This window comes from Neopelma chrysocephalum, unplaced genomic scaffold (genome assembly GCF_003984885.1).
Source record: "Neopelma chrysocephalum unplaced genomic scaffold, ASM398488v2 Primary Assembly neopelma1_22b, whole genome shotgun sequence".
Lineage (NCBI taxonomy): Eukaryota > Metazoa > Chordata > Aves > Passeriformes > Pipridae > Neopelma > Neopelma chrysocephalum.
The window spans coordinates 7,819,621-7,843,065 of record NW_020897690.1 but is presented as its reverse complement, the minus strand read 5'-3'; the positions used below and the strand labels follow the sequence as shown (position 1 = coordinate 7,843,065).

Sequence of the window (23,445 nt, the reverse complement as noted above, 5' to 3'; positions counted from 1 at the left end):
ATTTTAATCCCTTTTCTGTATAATCACTTCCATAATTGTCCTCACTGTCGTTCAGCCTGAGACTGATCTCACTCCTATTTAATTCAAAGGCAATTCTCACTGCCTTTGAAAAACTCATGTTGCTGATTTTAACATAAGCCTGCTTAGCTTCTATTTTAGTAAATGACATTTTCTTGGGGGTAAAAAAAAAGGGTTCAAACGAAAGTTATGAGGCTGAATAGATCCTAGAAACAAAATTATGTTGTGTGCTGAAGCAAATACACCACAACCTTGCCAGAGATTTATTAAGGTAATATTTTTAGTGTTTTGCCTCTCCTACAGTAGGACAGCAGACAGATTTCAGAAGCTCCTTATAGAAGAAGGAGAAATTGTAACATCTTTTACTCTGCCCACAGATTAACTCTGAAAAATGATCTAAAGTGTATTAAGAAATCACCACAGGAGATCTCACAGCATGTGATGAGCCACTGTACTTAATTTATGTGAAAACAGCAGGATTCAATTCTATAACATTATTGCCACTTACGTTTTGCAGGAATCTGTGCTGGTGTCACACAAATTCTAAAAAATGTGTTAAGAGTCATAAAAACTTGTCAAAAATATTTGATATAAATGAGAAAAGTATAATTCAAAGGGGTGAACTCATTCTTTGTGGTCTGCTTGTGCAGGCCTGTGCAAGCACTTTTGCCATGGTTAATAGAAGCAGGATCATGACCCAGTGAAAACTTGTTGAGATGACACATTTTTTTTCATAATAATTGTCCTTTACGTCTCTGGTTTGCCAAGAAAAATAGAAGGTACTTAATTTTCAACTCATGAGTAGTCCATAAGAATCAACAGAATTGTCCTCTTAAACATAATTGTGCTCTCCAGGGCTAAACCAACAGCATGGTTTATTCTCACATTTGTCCCTTTTAAGTGCCTAAGTCTAGTACGAGATGCCTCCAAGATGCTCAGCAGTAATGTTCAGCTGCAGCCTAACCCTGTGGGCACTGCAGCTTCCACCCAGTGTGTGTGTAGAACTGGCTAATTATTGATATTCCCTAAATTAATCAGTCTGAGTCTCATATATTAAGCTGGAGAGTGTCTGGAGTGTCAAGTCCTACAAAAGAAAGATTTGCAAGTTTTTATTAAAAAACAAAGCAAAGCAAACCAAAACCAAAACAAATCCAAACCAAACAACCCCCCCCCAAAAAAAAACCCCAACCAACCAACCAAAACCAAATCCCCAAAACCAACAAACCAACCAAAAAGCCAAAAAAACCCTAATCAAAAAAAAACCACACACACAATAAAATTAACATTTTGAGATGGTAAAAAATATATTTCAAGAATTTTAAATCTAAGTGATTCCACTACAGAAATATAATTTAAATATTTTACTAACTGAAAAAGGAGGTCTTAAAGAATCAAACTGTTTCACTATTCCATTAAAAAAAATTACCCAGAAAGGTCTGTTTCTTTATGGAGACACTTTCAGTGTTTGGTGGTTGTCAACAGTGTTGTTCACCAGATAAATGATTTCTAGTTTTTTTAGTTATCACAAGCAATGCACCTGTAAGAGCTTCTATTTATAAAAACACAAATTCCTACATGGTACTTTCAAAAATAGACTCTAAACCAAAATAGTGTAGTAAATATAAAGAAAAGAGAACTAGGAGACCGCATTTTACTATCTGTATATTTGATTGTTGTATACCAAAGAATATAATTTCCTTTGAAACTTCTACATTGTGTTTGAATTATAGAGAAAAAGTATTGGTAGGAAATATTCAATTAGTCAGTATATCAGAAAATTAATTGAAGGCATGAAGACTTTTGTAATGACCTAACCATTTAATTAAAAAAAAAAAAGAATGTTTTTAAGTTTTGTGTCTAGTTTGGAATACGTATTTGAATGCAAGTTCTAGTCTACTAAGAGACCTCTTTCCTGCTCATTTGGTGAGTACTGGGTGAAGGGTGATCTTCTTCAGCTTCTTCATTATAAACTTCCAACATGAGAGAATTACTGATCAATTCTATAACATAATGGTCATCCTCTATGATTATTGGTGTTATTTTTATCATGTTCTTTCAAATGAGTGGGATTTGGAGGTATAATACATTTAATAATATAGATGAGCAGATATATGAATTTCAGAGGCTTCTGCTGTTTTCTAAATTTTTCATTTTGCCAGCTGCATTAATGAATTATAACAGACAAATTCGAGGTAATTTTCTTCAAAATTAAAAATTTATTTTCATATGAAACTTAACATCTCCTTTTTAGCAACAGTGATCTCATTTTGACAAAATCTCCTGGTATGTTTCAGCTAGAATATTTCCAATACAGACAGTGGTTATTCTAATATGCACAATCCAGATCAGGAATATATAAAACTTTTTGAATCAAATATTCTAGAAATAACATTTTTCTGAATATTGGGTTAGAAACATATTATGAGCATAATTGAATTTATTACTATTCCCAAGAGACAATTACTGTCTCAGTGAGAACAAAACAGAGTCTTATTAGAGACATGAAAATACCATGTATTGGTTTGCCAAATATATCACTAAACTGTACACAAAAGAGCTGAATACTTATTAATAGCAGCAAAAAGATTGAATGCTAAGTATGGTTATTGATGTGAAGTCAAAAAAAATGTAACTGGCTAAGATGAACATGTTGATATGAAATGAATTTGTTAAATCACTCAGAGTTGATCTAACAGTGGTTTTACTGAAGCATAATGTATGATAGTGGATAACGAGCAAAGACTTGAGAAGTATTTAAGTTAAAAATAATACTTTGCTGACCTAAATATCTATTACTTTTTTTTTCTTTTTTTTTTTTTGGTTAGGGTTTCTTTTTCAATATCACATTCAAGAATGTCACAAAGTGGGGTTTGAATCTAATCGCAGTTGGTTTATCAGTTTTATTAACAAGATTAACCAGCAATCAGTGAACTCTACATTCAGGGTCAGTATGAGCAATGCTAAAGATAAACCACAACATTAGGTGCCACTAAGATGTTAATATATATCTAAACAGTCTTCTATTCATAATCCCAACCATTATGGATCAAATGTGTCTTATTTATTTATTTATGTATTTATTTATTGTAAGGAACTACAGTAATTTTATGTCACTTATTACTTTATCAATGTTTTTTAATGTGTAATATGGTTTTTTTCATATCTTTTCTTTCCTACTTTGATGCCCAGTTACTAATACTTATGAAAACTCAGAATTTCTTTTCCACAGAAAATTTTGGGAGAAAAAAAAACGCATTTTAAATACTAAAATGGAAATTCTGAAAAAGTTTAGAAAAGCAAAAACTAGATAGCACATATTTAGAAATGAAGCATTTAGATTATTACTCATATTTATCTTAGATGCCAAGTTTTTCATCTTAGTAGAACACCTGGTTTCTCATCAATATGCATATCCTGAAGTTACAAATTAAAAATTCCAAACTCTCCAGACATTAGATGTGAAACTAGCCTGGTTTCCAATGAAAAACATTGCTTTTAGGTCATCTAAAGCTTATTTTCCAAATACATTCTCAGAATGTGCTGGTTTCTCTAAATCAGATTGGTTTTATGTCACAAAACACCACTGGCCAAGGATGCATGATCAATACAGCCAAAAGAATTCTGGCTTTCCCTTTTAATAGCTTTCCCTTCCTTTTCTTTAGTCATTGTCTCTCCCCCATTTTTTTCATCTGCAAGGGACAGTACTTTTTTTTTTTTCCCACTTCTTTCTTCGCTGTTGTGCATTCTCTCTTTTTGACAGCTGGTCCATGTGTAGTCTCTAAAAAGAGGATGAGATTGCTCCTCCTCCTTGCGATTTCTCAGCTATTGGCTTCCAACTCCATGCTATGCCTCTTGCACGGTCTTCTACATGCTATGCTCTGTAGTGTCTGATCCATCTTTGGGGAGGAAGATGGCCCGTTGAGGGCAGAAAAGCTTTCAAACAACCAAACCTATAGGTAATGAAAAGAGAAACTTCCAAGGAATTAGAGAGGGTTGTGCAGAACTTACTACAACTCTGAAAGTCACTGTCCTAGTTCAAAGCAAGTCTGAAAGCGAGGACCTATGTACAAGAAAAAAGCTTTTGTAACTTGTGTTCTCTCCTTCTTGATCAATTTGAAGCTTTTCTATTAAAAAAACCCAAACACCTTATTCCCCTTTTTACACTAAATACATCAGTTCTATTTTAGTTTTTAAATTTTCTGGTTTTCTCTGTGAAGCTCACTATGAGGAAAATGTCTAGATAGGTCTATGTCATAGCTGTGGCCAGCTCAGGGTACTATTGCTCCATCACTCTGTGCAAGCTCACCATCTCCTTTTTCTTAGGCCCCATTTGCAGGTATTGATTCAGGTCTTGTCCCCAGGGCCTGCCTACCAAGACTATGTTCCTGTTTTCTTATCTTTCCAGAATGCTCAGGGTTTTCACTGAGCATACCTCACATAGTACAATTTTATCTTATTTAGTCTGAATAACATCTCTATTTCTCTGTTCATTTCTGATCAAAATGTTACTGTTAATGTTAGCTCACTGAGTACTGTTTATAGTCTGTCTCGAGTTCCTCCATTAGTTCTTTCCTCTATCTGCACAGAACACAATAAAAATGAACAAAAATGCAGAATATTGTAAGAGATTTGTGATTTTATATATGAAAAAGAGGGTTAATTCAGCATCCAGATTTGTTTCAGTTGGAGAGAGGATTGAGGGAGGAGTTAAAAAAGCAAGTAAGCAATGAGAAATTCTGAAATGTTAGAATTTTTGTGAAGTTCTTTGAATATTTTTTCTCGAGGCCTTGAGAAACAAATTGGCTGAAATTGCGATGTCCACATTGTGTATTGAAAATTAAATGACTTTGCCTTTATTTATGTATATATATTTTAGGTCCGAACATGGATTCTTACAGTGGGATACACAACTGCATTTGGAGCAATGTTTGCAAAAACATGGAGAGTTCATGCAATTTTCAAAAATGTAAAAATGAAGAAAAAGGTGAGAAGAAACAAACTCTTTTCTTATTGCTTTTTAAATATAATTTTCTAATTGTTTTGCTACCTTTCCTGAATGGCCACAGCTGTGCTGACTCTGTTCATGTGTCTCATTCAAAGATCCTGAATGGTTTAATACTGGGGCTTTCCTGATCTCCTCCTTAGTCTCTGAGAGTTGGAGTCAAGCATCCACTCTTCAGTCTTTATAATGAGAAGTGGGCAGTGGAGATGGTTATAAAACGTCAAAGTGAATTCGAATCCCCACTCTCACTTAGTATGTTGTTTCAGCATCCAGAGGGCTCCTTCTGGTAGATTCACAGCTGTTATGAAATGTTTTCTTATTAAGTTTTGTTTAGATACAGATGTTACACCCAGATTTCTCATGAATTAGTAGGAGAAGGCAAGAGAAAATGCTGTTTAAACAGCTTTCTATTTCTAATTTTGATTGAAATTCCACAAGTTTACTCTAAGACTGATCAGAATTGAACTACAACTGTCTCTGTCATTTTTGGTACAGCACATTTTCTGTAAACAACTAGGCTCAGCTCAGGAGTAGTACAACACTTCATGTATGTATTGTTCATTTGATATTTTTCTCGTGGAGCTTCTTTTCGCACATGAAGTACTTTTAATCAAATGGTTTTATATAAAAATTGGAAAAATTGTGAATAGAAATCATTTTGACAGAAAAAACATTAAGAGAAATGCACATGAAACAGAGAAACAAAATTAGTATTATTATAGACTAGTGCCAAATGCAGTTCCTATGTGCATCTGAATATACTTATTCTAATAAGTGATAAAGAGTCACATCCAAAATAAGTATAACGATATTCCAAAACCTCGTCAGATTTCTCTTTTTATTTCCCTCTATGTGTGGTCAGAGATCTCTATTATTAATTTTTTTTGTCAGTACTGAGTTATTTTTTCCACAATTACAATGTGTAGGGAGTCTGTTACAATGGGATACATTGTTCCCTTAAAAGGTTTGGACTTTAGATAGACACGGAGAGTTAACTCAGTTTCTAAAAGGATTTGTGTTTGAGATTATTAAGGAATTACGTCTGGAACTGGATCTAGCACTCTGGCACCCTAACAACACAACCACCTAGTACTTCCCCCTACTATTCTGTCCATCAGGTTTGCTTAAATGTTTGTTAATTAAATCCCAAATATCATTCATTGTAAAAAATAATGAAGAGTAAATACAAAATATGTTTAAAAAACCTAAAATTATAGAAAATTTCTATACCAGAAACAGGATACTCTGGATGAAGGGAATTGGAAACCACCCTTTCTTCACCTGTGCAAAAAGCCCACTGTAATATATCAGTTTATGCTACCAGAGTCTTCTATATATGTTTGTCAAGGATCTTACACTTTCTATATTAAAGTTCTTTAACGAAAGATGAGCCAGTATTTTACCTTCCAGAAAAATTAAATTTTATATTGCAAATATGTTTTCAGCTATGTTGGTACAAGTCTTTGTAAATCAGTGAATTTACACAAGATACTCTCAGTCTAACACATAAAAGCATTTACTCAATAACCTTTATTATCCTCAGAATTTTATCATTTTCACAACAGGTACATTTCAAATAGGAATGAACAGGTACTACAATGAACTCTCACTAAGCAATTACTTTATTTTTTTTTTCAATTCTACAGTGCCCCTGTTCTTCAACGGGCCCATCAACAATTGCAAAGTGCAATTGTTTATGCACAGCTGGATGTTAAAAATTATTTAAGATCAGTTAAAAAGACACCAACCAGTATAAGGGAGATAAACTTTCAGATATCTGGATGCTGACCAATGAGCTACTTTGCTCTGAGTGATACTGGAATTTCAAGGCTATTAGGGCGCCCTATTCAATATTCTGGAATTAAGTAAATAATGCATTTTGTTCTGTAAACTTTAAAGAGTGCTTTATTTGGAAATCCCACTCCAAAACACAAGCATGAATCATAGAAGACAACAGTTTTCTTAATGTAGAACAAATTAGCTATCCAGGATAAATGTTTACTAGTCATACATTTTCTGTCTTTGATTTGCCAGGATAGATAAAACTGGTTTTAGGACTTGATTGAAAAATGTGGCACTCTTTACTTATGTCTTACAAAAATGCCATTTCCATTTTCTGCAGATATTATTTACAGATAAAGTATTTTCTATCTTTGGATGCCCAGACAATAGAAATTTTCACAAATATCTATACTGACAAATAAACAAAAGTAGTGTTGCATGAAAAAGTACAATAATGTTTTTTGAATTAGCTGTGTCATGATAGAACAGACTGGTGTTACAATCAGAGGAGTACAAAGTTCCAAAATTATTTAAGTACTGCAGATCTTATCCATTTGTGGTCGCTTCAGTTACTACTCGTATGTAAGTATGACAGGAAAATCCATATAACATTTAGTCCTACCACTTTTGCCTGTCATCCTCAGTATTTTCATATGGAAAATTTTTCCCAACAGTGAAATTTCTTCACAACGTGGAAGAATCTCTGTTCAGCTTTTGAAAATATTGGTTAATTGATTTCAATAAAGCGAGTATTAAGTAAGGGAGAGAACAATATGATGAATAAATCTATTTATCTTCATCATATAGGGCAAGCTTGCTTCCATGCATTTATTGGACACTTATCATTAGTGTACAGCATGGCTTTGTGAAGAGATGAGTGGATTTCTGTCTCATTGTGAGAGAGTATACAGATTTTTAAATAATAAAAATACACTATGGCTCAATTTTAGTGCAGTGGAGAGTGGAACTAAAGGGTTTAGAGTGTCGTGAATTAGTTGAAGATTCTCATTAACTCTTGTTTATAAAGCTTTCAAAAATCTCTTTTATTTTCACCCATTTATACATCCACTCCTCTATTATTGGAAAATAATAAACAAAAAAATTAAGAATACACTCCTTCTGCTATCAAACTACTAATGAACAAATTTTGCAAAATTCCCAGAGCTTCGTTACCGTCTTTGTTCTTCCTAGGGCTCAAAGGAAGCAAATTAAAAATGCATTAATTTTAGCTGGAACAGAAACAGAGGGGTGCAAGGGAATTGATTTTGTCAAATGGAAATTACAAACTCAGTAGGGGGAAATACATTATTTTTTAGTTTTGAAAAGATTAGTAGAGATAATGGAAAGTAGAATAGAATTAGTATTAAAAATATCTGTGCAATTCTGGTTTTTTGATATGTCTCCTTTTTGTTGGTTTGGGCAGCAGAATGTCTTCTGCTCAGTGAGAGGTGGGAACTGCTTTTATGTTTTCCTTGGCAGTGGGAGGGCTGGCAGCAGATGAGAGGAGAGAGAGGAGAATATCAGTGGCAGGAGAGCACGTGATGTCCTGGGGAAGCTTTAGCGAGCTGAACCATTTGAAGAAGCCAGACCTTCTGGTAAAATTTAGAAGGATAAGAAGCTGTCTGTTTTGATGGGAACTGCACTGTCTTGGGGTTTTGGGGGTGTTAAAGCAGTCCTGCATAATGACTGCTCCTACACAACTCCTGCATGCCAAATAAAGCCCATACACTTTTGATAAATACCAGAATAGTAAGAAATTCAAAGTTGTGGTATTTAAAGCCTCCATAAGTTTTATATATTCTGCTCCTACAAAGACAAGCATTTGGCCATTTTTAGATGGCTACAATAAAACACGAAGATGACCTGGGTCACAATACTGCTTTGTCGCAGTTCCTATTTGAAAGTGGAATACATCTCGGTTGACGTTGTTATAAGCTTGTCTTACCGTTAACATAGTACATTCTGGCTTTGTCTATTTGGACTTATTTCTTTAACTGTGGCATCAGAGTGGGGGTTTTTATGTTTAATTTTCACTGAAAATATTATCCTTGTACTCAATTATTACTACCCCTGTAGACTTCTGGTGGAATATGTCTTTATGCTGACAAAAGTTGTTACAAGACAAATGCAGAATATAGTTACACAAGGGATGTATAACAGCATCTTTTCTTGAGCCTTGTGGTGCTATAATTTTGCCAACATTATTCTACTCCTTCATGATAATTCATAAGCTTTTCTCTGTATTGGAACTATCACAGGGCAAGAAACCAACCACAACAGAGAAAAATGACTTATCAATCTAACCCAACTTAGCTACACCTGTCAGGCTGCCATCTGGCAAACTTATTTTCATGTATTTGGCCTCCTAGGTTGTTAAAAGACTACTGAAGAGAGCTATGGTCTTCATGCCTTACAAAGATGGGTAGGAGATTGTACAGACTATGTTGTTGACATTAGGATGGGAGGCTGGCACTGCAAGGGAATGGTAGGGCCAAGACGTTGGGAGCAGGAAAGAGGCTGAAGATGAGAAATTGGGTTTGCTGCTAGGAGCTTCAAAAGGGAAACCTGTCCATGTGAAAAGGGTAGGGAAAAGCTTGGAACTGTACACTGGGAGAAAATGTTGAAGAGGGAGACTGAATTTGGATTAAAATTCCCCTAGAGTTAAACTAAGTTTGCAAGCCACTAAAGACAGGAAGGACTGTAAGAACTGATTAAGAAAGCTGAGTATGATGGAATGTAGAACCTGAGTTTGGTATTTAAGTGGCAAACTAGTTGAGAGACTAGGTCTGATTTAAAATTAGATTACAGTTGAAATTTAGAGGCAAAATGGGAGGCCTGAAAAGTAGGGACATAGACTGGGAAAGGAATGTAGGAATTAGAAAGGAGTAAGAGGCAAGAAAGAAGTTGAAATTAGGACTGGCAAAAATGGTTGCACAAGAAGTGTGGGCAGAACATAAAACCTGAACACAGGATTTTAGAATTTCACTGTTCTTTTTCTATTACCACGTCCCTATAAAACCTACAGGCAAAATATGTACCTTGTCTTCCCGTTATGCAGTTGTACAGCTCATGATAGCTACTAGTGACTCTTTTAGCTCAAGCTGATGAGATGTGCAAAGATGTAAAGGCTCCTTTTGCTGATGCGTGCAGCTCTTAATAATTGAATTCTTTCTTTTCGTTTTCTTTATGAAGAATGGGCTCATGAAAACATTAAAAGTTCTATGTTGTGGCTAAATGTCAATAACTGAAAAACTACTTGTAGAGCTTGCTCAGATCTCTACAATTTCCATTTCCTTCCCCATGTGCATTCCCCAGTTCAGCCTTAGTTTTCTACATAATGCCACTGTCATGGAGCAAACGTGGAGTTTTGAGAAAGATAGTCTCATGTATAAGAGAGCTAAGTGCCAAATGAAGAAAAATTATTACTTCACAGAATTATTTGTTATGCTTTAGGAATCTCTCTGAGCATAGTTTTCAGAAATCATTCTTTTGTTTCGTTGTTTCTGAGAAGGAAATTTATTACCTGAGTGAAACAGAGCAGGAATTCTCAAAATTGTAGCTCATTACCTTCCCACTCCATATTTAACACAAATCTGACCACTCTACCTCCATAATTTGTATACTTAATGTCTTGTAAACATGCACATGGGAAAACTGGAAGGAGTAAGACCATCCAGGCTCTTTCTGGGGAGCAGGGCACATGGATTACTCTGAGCAGCCCCTGGTCCTGATCCCCCAGGTCAAGGTGGGCAGCAGCTGGCTGTGAGCTCCTATACCTGCATGGTGCCAGCTGCAGGGAAGCTGCAAGTTCCTGCAATTGGAGTGTCCCTGGGGGAAAACAGAGATTAAAGCAGTTGCAGTGTGCACGATTATCAGCTTTTATGTTGCTGCCTTCTCCTCACAACTTGTCTCTGTTTATTGCTATCTGCACCTCTCATTTGACAACCTCTGTGAGAAAGTTTATAGAATGAGTGTAATCTCTAGATATAAATTTGCTATAAGTTTTTTGAGCCACCTGTGCAATTTAGAATTTATTACAATCTATAATTTTTCTCACAAAAGTGCTAGAGGTTTAAAAAAAGTTACCCATTATCTTAATCATTTAAAAATAGAGGAAGCCAAGTTCTCCAGATTATAATGACAGAGGGTTTAGGTCAGAACCTCACAGGCCATGTCTCATTTATTCACTTTAATCCTTTGTAGATGTGGTTTTGTATTAGCATGAATATAGTTCATATCATCCAATAGTTCTTTCTGTAACTACTGCTATATTTTACCAGGTCAGTTTTCAGACAGTAAATATTAATACTTTTCCAGAACATTTTTGTTCAATTTAGCTAGAGCTTTTTTTGTGTATGAAAAAAAGTTATATGATGGATTTCCCCTGGAATACACATGTATTCTACTAAATATATATGAGAGATCATAAGTCCAAAGACAAGATGTGTCAGGATCTAGAAATTTACTTTGGGTAACCATACCAACAGTATAACAATCTATTAGGGACCATCTGCTGAAAATGAACCAGCATATGGATACCTAAAGCAGTGTTCAGTGTTATTGTTCAGTCCCTGAGAGTAAGAAATAAGACAGCAGCTTGAAATTTGCTTATGTTTAGGATTTTTTTTTTATTATGAATATTTACCACTCAAAAAAGTAATCTATGATACTTACAGTGCAGTGTGTAAATTATTCAAGTGGCTTCATGGGTTATTAATATACAGATACAGTATTTCCTAAAGCGATATAAGTGGAAAGCAAATTATTTTTTCCCCCAAATAGCTACAACTATAAATTTTAAGTCCAAAGCTTCAAAAATACTCAATGTAATCCTAGACTCCATATTTAGATGTAAAATAAGCATCCTAGTTTTCATAAGAGCTGATGAGCCAAAGTGCCAACCAAGGAACAATAGGAATCATATCTCTAAAATTTACATTCATATAAATATGGATCAGGGAGCTAAATCTCAAGCTCCTGTCACAGAGAGAAACTGAGCTAATGAACTGTACATCTAGGAGAAAAATCTACTTTGGAAGTAATTTATGTATGTAAATTTCTGCATGGTACAGTTTGATAAGGCTCAAACTCAGTAGTGACAAAAACAATGAAAAATGTGTATGAAATGTAACTGCTCATAAATGGTACTACAACCATAATTTCTATGTATTATGAGACTAATGGATGACAGAGAAATAAAGACATGTTGCTATAAAGTATGAGGCAATTTTTTCCTGAATAGCTTGAAATTGGATTGTAAATGTAATCAAGTGCATTGATGTTCCTAACTATTTGGTAATGATGTAGTATGCTTTCCCACAGAATTTTTCATTAAGGAAAATATTAAAGTCTAGGTATTTTAATGTTATCACAAACAAAATCAGAACATTTCTTCTAGAACATTCAAATCCTTTATACACTTTCATTTTTTTCCTGAAGATTGGGATTCCTTTTAACAGTAAACATGAGAATTCACAGCTCTCGCAGAAATTCCTTCACCCTCATCACCAATGTGATGTTGGGCTCAACAAATGCATTTCTCTCAAAGGTGAATTTGACCTGCTGCGCTGATGGCATATGCAGCTCTCTCAAGGCAGAATATCTTGCTTTATTTATGGCAGTGAGCAAAAGTTAACACTGTACAAACAGGATTGTTTGTAAGACTGTTCTCTAAAGCACGGTTCAGCAACAATGGCTGGTTCTGATTTTGTCAAGTTAGATTTCTTTAGTGCCATTTTTAAACTAAAAAGCTTTTTATTTTTGTCCTTTCAAAAGAGTTTTGTGAAATGCATCACTGTGGGCTCATTATGGTTGGATTAGCATTATTAGTAAAACAATCACCTCTCCAATTCTCTAGTGCATTGTAGTCATAACTGAGGTTCAGGCTTTCAAAAATGAGGATTTTTATAACTTTTTTTAACACATCACTGAATCCCTCTCCTTCTCTAACGTCTGTAAAGTTTCTATCTTCTACATCCTCAAGGGAGCATTACCACTAGGATGTTCCTGCTTTCTTTGATATGAGTTGGAAAAGAGGAAATGTGTCCTCTGATGGGATAGCTTCTCCTGGCAACAAGGCATAGAGTCAACAGATCCACATTTGCAATACTGTTATTGAGAGGATGTGTCTGCCCAAGGATACAATTATCCTAAACAGGAGTCAGCAAAGAGAACATGCTTTAGAAATATGTTCTTTAACAGGCTAGTGACTGTAGCTATTTAATTCTCAAAACCAAGCTTTTTGATTATATCCAATTGTCCATTTTTGTCAAGAGTACTACACACTATCCTGGAAAGCAGAAAAAGTCATCAAGTTCTTAGACTAGAGGGATCATAGCAGATCCTCACAGGAAACAGAAATATAATTTTTTTTTGTTTGTTTATAAGTAGATATACAAATCTTTCATCAAATTAACCAAAATACCTCTAAGAGAGTAAAACTTAGTTTTTTACTCCTAGTGACTTACTGGTCAAAAAACCTTGTTTCTACAAAGCATGCTTTCTAAAATGTTAGCATTCACTCACTAAAGCTAGTGTAATTGCAGCGTGAAGTTTTCCCAATACTAATCATAGAATCTATTATAGGAAATACTCATAATAGCTGTTGAAAAAAACATTGTGGAGTTATTTGGAACAATGTATAATGTGTTTTCAATAGTCCTTTTTTCTCATTCTGTTACACAATAGAAATTAAGAATGTATTACAGTACAGTTCTCTAAAATATTAATAGCTTTAATAACTATAAGATAGATATCTCCCTCAGCCCACATATGGCAAAGTTCACTCACCTACCACTGACTTTGCATCACCAACCTCATGGCACCATCCCACTTCTGTCAACCCACTTAATGTAGGTGACCAACCCAAAGGTGTCTATTAATCATACTGAGAGAAAGGAAATCCTGAGTAGCTTATGCAGTGGAGAGAGTATCCTGAAGGCAAATTCAGGAGTGGTTTTATGGTCCCTTTTCCAGCCTTTAAGACTTTATAATTTTTTTGCCCCCAAAACTCTATTATTTTTTCTCTTTCCCCTCCAGTTCAGAGGGAGGACTCTTATCAGCATGATTTCTCTATGTACCAGGGAGAGGAATATTTGGTTTCAGATTTCTGAGGGCTTTTATAATTGCTGTCAGTGCTATTCATTTAATTGAATAAGGTCTAGGAAACTTCACAGAGGGATCTTTTAAAAAGGTTTTTTCTCTACAGATTCCATCCCCGGAGTCTGGGGAAGAGACAACTGAAAAAAAGTTAATTAATACCATTAAGTGTTTATCCAGCTAGTGCCAGAAGGCAAGGGACAGCTCTGTCAGCTAGACTAGAAATGGTTGATCTACATGAGAGAAACCAAAATCGCTTTCTTAAACAGAAAAACCCCTACATTTTAAATGAAAAAGAAAATATATATATATATTTATATCCAAACTTATAAATAGATACAAAAATACTCCCAGTCTTGCTATGCTTCTATGAATTCAATTAAAAACCCAACCAACCAACCAAACTACAAAGATTTACCTAATAGATCTTCTTTTAAATTTAAAGATATTTTCTTCTGACAAAGGGAGGTGAAGTTCCTGGTAACAAGAAACTGACTCTGTTACCAGGAACAAAGAAACTAATGCTGCAAAAAAGACAGGGTAAATTAATTCTTCAGTCCATGTTAAAAAGCCATTGGTGGAACTCGTACATCACTAATGTTGCATCCTGGAGAAAAGGGTTAGTCTTCATATGCAAGACTCTTTCTTCTTGCTGTAGAATGAAGTTCAGCTTTAAGGTCTATGTCATATACATTTGCAGAGTTGATTTCTAATAAGGTAAGAAATAACAAAAAGTTTTTCCTAACCCTAACTATAAAAAACAAGCCTAATGTGTAATTACTGTTGTTTGCCAGATTGCCAGGTGTGGTAGTTTGGCCTAGGCCTTCCTTGGTGACCAGCTTGTAACCAAGGAAGTGCCCAGATTTACCCGGTATTCCCTACGATTTTTACGTAAACTGGGATATAAGAAGAAGGGAGGAAAGACCTTTGCTCTCTTTCCTTCCGGCGGCTTTGGAGGTGCAGATCTCCCTGTGTTGAGTCTGTCGGCTTGGAGAGTGAGGCCTGGTAAGGCCTTGTCGACCTTGGGAGGCGGAGGCTGCCGGCAGTCACCCCAGCGTGACTCTCCATTGTCCCAAGGAGAGTAGTAAGATATTCTCTGCTAATTCTTTTAGTTGATAGACCTTGGGCTACTGATCGGGATTATATATATATATATATATATATATATAATTTTGGTTTTTGTTCTTCCCTTTCCCTGTGAAATTGTATATATATTCCAACTGTACATAACTGTAAATATATTTATATATACTGCTTTGTCTCTCTCTCATTTTCGGTTCTTTTGGGTTTTTTTTCCCCTCTTCTCCCTTGGTTTGGGGTGGGGGGGGACTCCTTGTGGTAAGGTTTGGAGACTTGGCAGGGAGCCAGCTTCAAATCATAACACCAGGTGATCTCATAAACTGATTGACAATAGTGTCCTTCAGGGCACAATGGATGTGCTTTAGGAAGCAAAGGAAAAAAAAGCCCCACAAAAGGTCTGTGAAATAATAACCAAATGGACAATTGAAGTTACTGTGGCACGTAGTATAGCCTGTGGTAGTTCTAGAAAATCCTCTGAAGTTTCCATGAGCAGAAACTTTATCCCAGAGAGATTTAGAGAGATTTTATATCTCCTGTGATTTGACTGCAAGGTCTATGGAAGGTGAAGATTTTAATGTTTTCATAGTCACAAGTTTTCAGAATAATTTTTATTTGCTCATGCAACAATGTTGCCGAGGAAAGAATGGTTTACCAGTTTCACTACGGAGTGAATTTGTTTTGAGGACATCGTATCCAGATATATAGTCCAGACTGGTAGCAATGGCATTTATAACAGTGGGCAGATCTGCCAGGATGAGACAGATTCACCTATCCAATCACAGATGGTAGAAAATATGACTCACAGATGCTGCTTTGTGAGAGCTTGGCCTGAGGAAGGATTCAGAAGCACTTGCAAAAATGGATTTTATTAGCTACTATAGTTCATTTCTCCAAAAGCTGATTTACTGTATGCTAGAAGGAAAATGAAAAGGGAAAAAATAACCTTCTTCTCAAAGAAGAATGATATATTTGATTGTGAGGAGCCTCAGTTGCTTGTGACTTTCTTTTGTCAGAGAATTTGTTGGATTCACAATATCTGAGTCAAGACTCCTTCAGTGCATCTGGTGTTTCCCAAGGAGTGAATGTACTGAACTTAAGGAGTGCTGGTGGGTGGGAGTGATGGCTGGGGAGAGGGAAAGCTGGGCTTCCTGCGGGTGGAAGGGGGAGAGTAACAAGCCTTTTAGAAATGCTACTAGTGATATACCAGCAGCATTTCTCAGAGCAAATTTATGTTAGGAAAAGCTGCTAATCATTGGCAGAAGCGAAGAATAATTGAAGTTCAGTGTCTTGTTCTGAAAGCTAGCATTTTGGTGGAGAGTTCTGTTTCAGAGCTTTATTCCAGCAATAGTTTTGCCAGGGATAGACCAGCACTGTGATGAGCGTGTGAGGCAGCCCCAGGCGTGCTGCATTCAGCGTGCTCACCCTGCATACAGCATCAACCCCAGTGTTTTACAGAGTTCATTATAGTAGTGTAGGTCACTTTCTTGGGTTATCTCATGGGCTTTCTTTTGCTTGTCTTCCTCCTGGCTATCTGGCAGAAGTAAGGGATGAATAATACCCACTGCCAGTGACAGCTGCTGTTAAATAACTCTCCCCTTCTGTCCAGAAAAGGTCCATTAACAGAGTAATGTAGGAAAAATAGCTCCAAGAGGTATCCAAGGAAGAGCTCCACTGTTTGCTATATCTCTACTTTTACTTGTTCTAATAACTACCTGTCCAAAAAAAGGTTATCAAACTTACATGTGAACTAAAATACTGACAGTAGTGCGAGGTCAGGTATGAATGAAAGAAAGACATACAAGAGCAAGGAGGAGTGGTTAGCAATGTGATCATGAAGTGATTTATTTTGATCCTATGAATGGATTATTAGTATTACTGCTTTTAATAATATCCTTTCATTCTTTTGCTTCTGACATTGTACCAGTTTAATTAATATTCTCAGATGTTGGTAAACTGCATCTAAAATGTTCACTATTTTCATTAGAAAGATAAGATGTTTTGGGTTTTTTTTTCAAGGAACTTTTTAGGTTTAGGAGGGCAAAGGGAAACATTTCTGGCAGATGCTTTTCACATAGCTTTAATTTTCTCAAATGCGTATTTTTAGCTGAAGTTAATTGTCTTCACATCCTCTTAGGGTGTGGGGAGGGAAGAAGGGAGGGACATGTTTCAGAACAGTAATTTTTCTGATCCTAAATTGTACCCAAGATAGGTGGAATGAATTGTCCTTTAAAGGCTTCTGTCCTTGCCCACTGGCTACTGAGAAAGGCTAGACATGTAATAGTTCAACAGCCAACTTCGGTGAAATAAACCCCATCAGTTAAAAAGAAAGACCAACAAAAGTATACCAATACAATAATTTCCCTAGCTATATAAGAGGGAGGAAAAGAAATTCGAGTTGAGGTGTCTACATTTCATCTAAATCCAAATTCTCTTTGGACTTGACTCCCCATGGTTTTTCTCTTCCATATCTCCACTCATACTAGGAGCAGCATTAGGTATGTTTCACTCAAGACCTGTTTAGCGGCATTATAAGGGAGATTAAAAAATGCATGGACTTTTTTTTACAGCAGATAACCTGACCCTTTTCAGCTTTGATTGTCTCTTGGTAAACAACTAAAAAGTTAGGCAATAGTTCTGTTTTCCCAAAGAAGACAAGGGACCAAGCTGTGTCTGAGAATCTTTGCTTAATATCTGCTTTCATTTTAGCTTAATAGGGAAACATATTTCAACAGTCTTTCTCCCCCTGCACATCCCACCAAGGCACCTTTTCCTTGTAAAGTTCTCCTTGCCAAGCCATCCAACAGCAAGATGTACCACCATGAAAGTTGCAACCTTCCCCTTCATCTACCCTCTCTAGGCATGCCTGTTCTGTCTCTGATGAGATGGATGTACTGCTTCATTAGTGCCACAAACATGTGGAAAGCATAATTTTCCAGTCCTTTATAATGATGGTGGCTACATGGATTTAAATAACTTGTCTCAGGAAATGAAAATAATGTATTGGGTCCTTTAACTCATTCTGATTGCTAGCTTAGTCTGCTTCAAGTTATCTATAAAATAAACCAGCAGATTAACAAAAAGCAGTGCACAATGTTGGAGAAACATCTTTCAAAATAAAGAATGTATCACACCAAACAATATGAAAACCAAACTTTCTAAATTTCTTCTTACATTATTTAATTTTTTTTTTCATAATTTCCTTAAGCTTGATAAGAATTCAGTGCAAACACAGTTTTTTCTAGGCAGAAATAGTAACCTTGCCTGTATTAGCTGACACTAATACTTCATAATGCATTCTCAAAATCCTAACAATTTCATTAAATTGAACTGAAATAATCACAACTTTATTAAGATTCTCAGTCTCAATATTTTTGAATATTTCAGTTTAATTAAGCCAACTATTTCTGAGAAACAAAATTTGGGAAAAAATATGTGGCTTTGTCCACATTAAAGCAATTTGGCAACATCTTTTGACTGTTGGATGAGTGTTCATTAGTAATAGAGGCACATATTAATTTTAAAACCACGAACATAGGTTCAAGAGCACCGACATAAAGTTAATTTAAGCCTGATACTTCAACGTGTTTACAACTTTGCAACTAAAATAATGTCCTTGCAGTATATTTTTTGTGTCGCTATGCATATAACATAGGAATTGCATGAAGCTATACAAGATGATAATACGTGGTTTGGCTTGTTATTTTTATCAGCAACTCTTGTCTTTCTTTTTTGAACCTAAAATCCACGCAGAATTAAAAGCACGTTTTACATTGGATGTGCATTAAGGCCTCTGACCTTTGTTATATAGAAAAAATGCATCATTCCTTTCTGCTCCTTGGGTAACAAAGGCAAATGTTAAACACATAGACACACAAAAACTCCAAAATAAACTTATATTTTGATACCTTTTGAGTGTGTTTTCCACATCCAAGAAGGTTATGAAGAAGTGAGCACTGTAAATTTTAGTGAAAACTATCTCAACTCCTGCTACTCTGAGAGGTGAGATGAACACTTTTCCACATTTGCATATATAGACACAATAGCAGCATCCTAAATTTTTTTTTCTTTTTCCAGGAGTTAATATTAAACCTGGACTTCAATATTAATGTTTAAGAGTCCTCCAAATTTCTTTTTAGAAATTGGAAAGCACTTTAGATACTTCTAATAATGATGAAATGAAATAAAATTATTTATGTATTCTTGTTTTCAACTTTCCATATTTCTGAAACTTTTCTTTGTTCATTGTTAAAAACCTTTATTATTAGCAACCTGTATTTTTCTTCCTATATAGGAAAAAAGCTGTACAGGGATCTATCTATGGCTCATGGGAATCTCCCTGCTTCTTTTTTTTTTTTTTTTTTGTCTCTCCAGATCATTAAAGACCAGAAGCTACTGGTGATAGTTGGAGGGATGCTACTGATTGATCTTTGCATCCTGATTTGCTGGCAGGTTGTGGATCCTTTGAGGAGGACAGTGGAAAAATATAACATGGAGGTATGTCCTCAAGCCCAAGTAATACGTGTGGTTGCATATCAGTATCTACAGCTTTCTATAAGACCAAGCTACAAATGCACTAGGTTATATGAAAGCAAATCAAACTGTGTATTTTGGGGAAGGAAGGGTTCTGTTTTTTAAACCAAATAGAAATGAAATAACTGCAACCAAAAGAAATTGTATCTGTAGTTGAAGGTGCCACATTTCTGTCACTTGTGAGAGATTTTATTTGAAAGGGTTGTAAATACAGGAGAGTCCTCTGCTAAGACTCTCTAGTAGAGTCTGTTGCAATAAATAATAGATTATCAGAACCCATTAGTGGATTTCAGTAAGAGCTCATTCAAGATAAGTGCAGGAGAGGTCACTGCTTAGACTGCATTCTTTGTGGAGGGGGTCAGGAATTATGTTACCTACTGCTATATTTATTTTTAGTAATTTTATATTCATACATCCATACTGATTGTTCGTATTTTAATGTCATTCTCAGAAAGGTCACACCCGCGATTTTGATAGGGAGGAGATAATAGCTTAATGCTAACTGTACATATTTTCCACATTCTGGTTGGTTTCTAGAAGTGGAGCTGAAGTAGAGCTTTCTGGACAAACTGACAGCAAGAAACAGGACAGCAACAATGCACAACCAGGAAAAAAACCCCAAAACTATCTGTATGTAGATAAGCAGTTTTTGAGAGTTTGTTGCTTCTAACTTAGAAATTGGTGATATCTGAAAACTAGATCATATGAGGACAATCTAGAGGTGTTATTCTCTTCTCCAATATTTGGCAATCAGTAAGAAAAAGAATGGGAGCTTTCTGATGTTAACATATGCAAGAAAAGATATGCTATTTTACTCCATTGCTTTTACTTTGTTCTTACTTTGCAGTGTATCTCTGGAATTTTATTAGGAGAAGATTTTAATTTTTATTTGAATGTAATTTGTAGAAAATAACTTAGAACAATGCCTCCTAAACTGCAAGGGTTGCCTTTCAAGAAATCATTTTAGAGTCTGAAAAGATATGTCAGTCATTCCATAAAGTTTGAACTTTTTTTTTAAAGACTTCCCAATTAATATGGTTTTCAATAAAAAATGGAAAATGTAATTGAAATTTGTCTTGTGGAGATGTTTCTGCTCTCTGTGTGTATAGCTTGAAGCCATAGCAGCTTGTTCAGAGCCTTGTTTACATCGTTTTGTTCCAACTGTATTGCAACTGATATTTCAATTGTCAGTATTAACAGTTTCTCTGCTCATCTAAAACAAAACATGAAAAAAAGTCACAAAATCCAACTGAAATAATGCACATTTAGAAGGAATTTTACTTTTTACTGTAGTATAACTAAAGATCCTGATATCTTATTGGAATCACTTGAGTGAAATGTCCATAGACAGCAGCAGTAACTGTGAAGTTATCAAACCATGAATACTATATATTTGAGAAATAATGTTTACTGCAGTTTTAAATTACTGCAATCTCCATCTGAACTTTCCAGTGTATGTTCTTTGATCACGTAATATATAACACTAAAAACTTAATGTAATTGTTCCACATTTGGGGCTAACTAGACCACGGGGCTGCACACCAGTTGCCTGAACTTTGTAACAGAACTGAAATTATCTGGGAACTATGTAATCCCATGCAAAGTCATGTTCGGGGAATGCACACAGGAGAATGTTTAATATTTTGAGCACTCAACACAGAATTGACTTGAACGCACTGTTAAAGCTCTTAGCTATTACTATAAATTGTGCAGAATGTTTCTTAAGCTAATGGATTTGGGGCGGGAAGGAAATAAAAGTATTATGCAAGGAAGTCATTAAAATATTGTATGTGCATAAAATATGTTTATTATATAAGCCGTGAGGTGAACTGCAATTTGCTTTCCTGAAGCATACCTCTTCAGGTCCTTAGTAGAGGCAAATAACAAATTTTTTGCCGCTATTATTATTATACTATTATATAATTAATATCATATCATATCATATAAATAAATTTTGAGTGCTATGGTCAACTATTTAGTTGAGCTTGACTGAGCAGGTATTATCTTTTCTGTGTTTGAAAAGTACTTACCACATAGTAAACACTACTGGAGGCAAGTTTCTGTTTTATTTCAGGAATATTGTGTAACGTATTCCACTTGCATCTATGAAATAATTTCAAAGAGATTGCTTCCCTCAGTTAAAGCTAATCCAAGTGATAAAGACTAAGCTAACTGTAGGCTCCAAACTTATGAATGCAATCAGTCATTCTAGGTAATGAACCATTTGAGTGCTGTTTATGAATACTCTCTGGCTTCCTACATGATAGTTCTGCATTTGGCTACTATCAGGTGGTCCTCTCTTCGTTGTGTCTTCATAAATGCGTCAATCAAAGTAACCAACACAAGAAGCCTAAAAACCGGAAGTGTCCTTTGCTGTTTGCCATTATTCACGAAAAAGTTTGTTTCAATTAATTAACAGCAGTAAATTATCAAGAACTTTTTAAAATTTCTTAAATCCAGAACGTAAAAATCCAGGCTCCTTTTCTGGAGTAGTTTGCGAAGTCCAAGCAATCCATGCCTAAAAGCTGAGGATGGGCAGTCTAAATCTAAAAATACAAAGGGAAGTGAAGGCTTTAGTGGAGACTTTCTGGCCCTTACAGAAGGCAGAAGTCACATGGGATGTTGGATCTGTCAGTTTTCAGACTTGTCTCTGATATCCTGACCCCAGATGTATGGGTTCTTTATGAAAAGCACATCTGTGGCTGCTGTAAGACACCATGTTAAAAGTTTTAATGACTGAACCATAAAGTATCCAGGTCCTCCTGTCATCAGTAGGGTGAGTGGTTTATGGTATATGATATCATCATATGATATATAGATAATAAAATTGCTGGATAAAAGCAAACAGGTTAAAGATCAAGGCAGGCACAACTTTAAAATTTCCATAACTATATGTTGATCTCCTGCAGAAGAACTGTAAGATTGCCCCTGTGTACATTTCATAGAGTACTGTAGGCTTGATTTTCACATAACACAAAAGTTTACTGACAAAAAATGCTTCTCAACTTCAAGCAGCTGTGCAAAAAATAGGAATTAATCCATAATATTACCCCTATTCATCTGTTTTGCTAGTTGCACTGGCTGTAACATTTTTCCTTTTGCTAATTTTTCAGACCAGTGGAGAGACCAATCACTTTTTTTCTCACTAGGTTCTTCCTAGGCTGAACTAGGAATTTGCTTTTCTCATTATAATTTGCCTTTTTTTTCATAATGCTCTGCGGTTATGATCAGATGTCAGCTAGGTTCCTGCCAGACTAAGTGTCTCTCAGTTGTATGAACTGGAGCATATCCTTCCTCTCTGTCTTGCTATCTGGGTTCTTGGGCTCAACAGGCCATGGGGAATTATGGTGCTTCTGTGTATGTAACTGTGCAAGAGCTTTGCCCCAGTAGAAAGGCTTTACCATCTTTTCCCAACCATCTGGATTTTGTCCTGTTTTTTTAAGAAGGCCATGTTTATGTACAAGGGACTCTGTGTGGTTTTTTCCTACTGCCTAACAAACTTTGCCTGTTTCAGTCAAATCTGACAGATTTGAGCAGATACAGCTTTTAAGGACATAGCACTGCAACAGATTTGATGGAAACAGTCAGCTGTGTGGAGGAGAGATTCTGGTAGTGTCTCCCCTAAGAGAAGGGTCACAGAGTGATTTTATCCCTTTGTCAAAAAACAGGCATTTTAAATGACCCAATTCACGAGAGCTTCACTCTTAGACCAAGAGAATCCAGCCACAAGACAAAAAATACTTAGGAAACCAGCTTACTGTAATTTCAATAGCTCAGCTACATTGGACTGAAACCACAGTCTGAAATAGCAAAATCCTTTACAAAGTGGAGTCTGTGCAATAGCCATAGCATAATTCATTCAGGTACTTAGTACAGTTCAAAGGGTCTGTGTGTAGACATACAGTCACACTCTCTTGCTCATTATACAATGGTGC

At 35.6% G+C, this 23,445-nt stretch overlaps 1 protein-coding gene across 2 annotated transcripts in view; it reads left to right on the top strand.

Annotated features, from left to right (window-relative positions):
* Nucleotides 1-23,445, top strand: part of GABBR2 (gamma-aminobutyric acid type B receptor subunit 2) — a 473,412-nt gene that overhangs the window by 315,483 nt on the left and 134,484 nt on the right. For both annotated transcript variants that reach the window (XM_027679466.1, XM_027679477.1), the window contains exons 12-13: nucleotides 4,895-5,002; nucleotides 19,352-19,474. In XM_027679466.1, coding sequence (XP_027535267.1) covers nucleotides 4,895-5,002; nucleotides 19,352-19,474 — 231 coding nt within the window. The remainder of the gene's footprint in view (nucleotides 1-4,894; nucleotides 5,003-19,351; nucleotides 19,475-23,445) is intronic.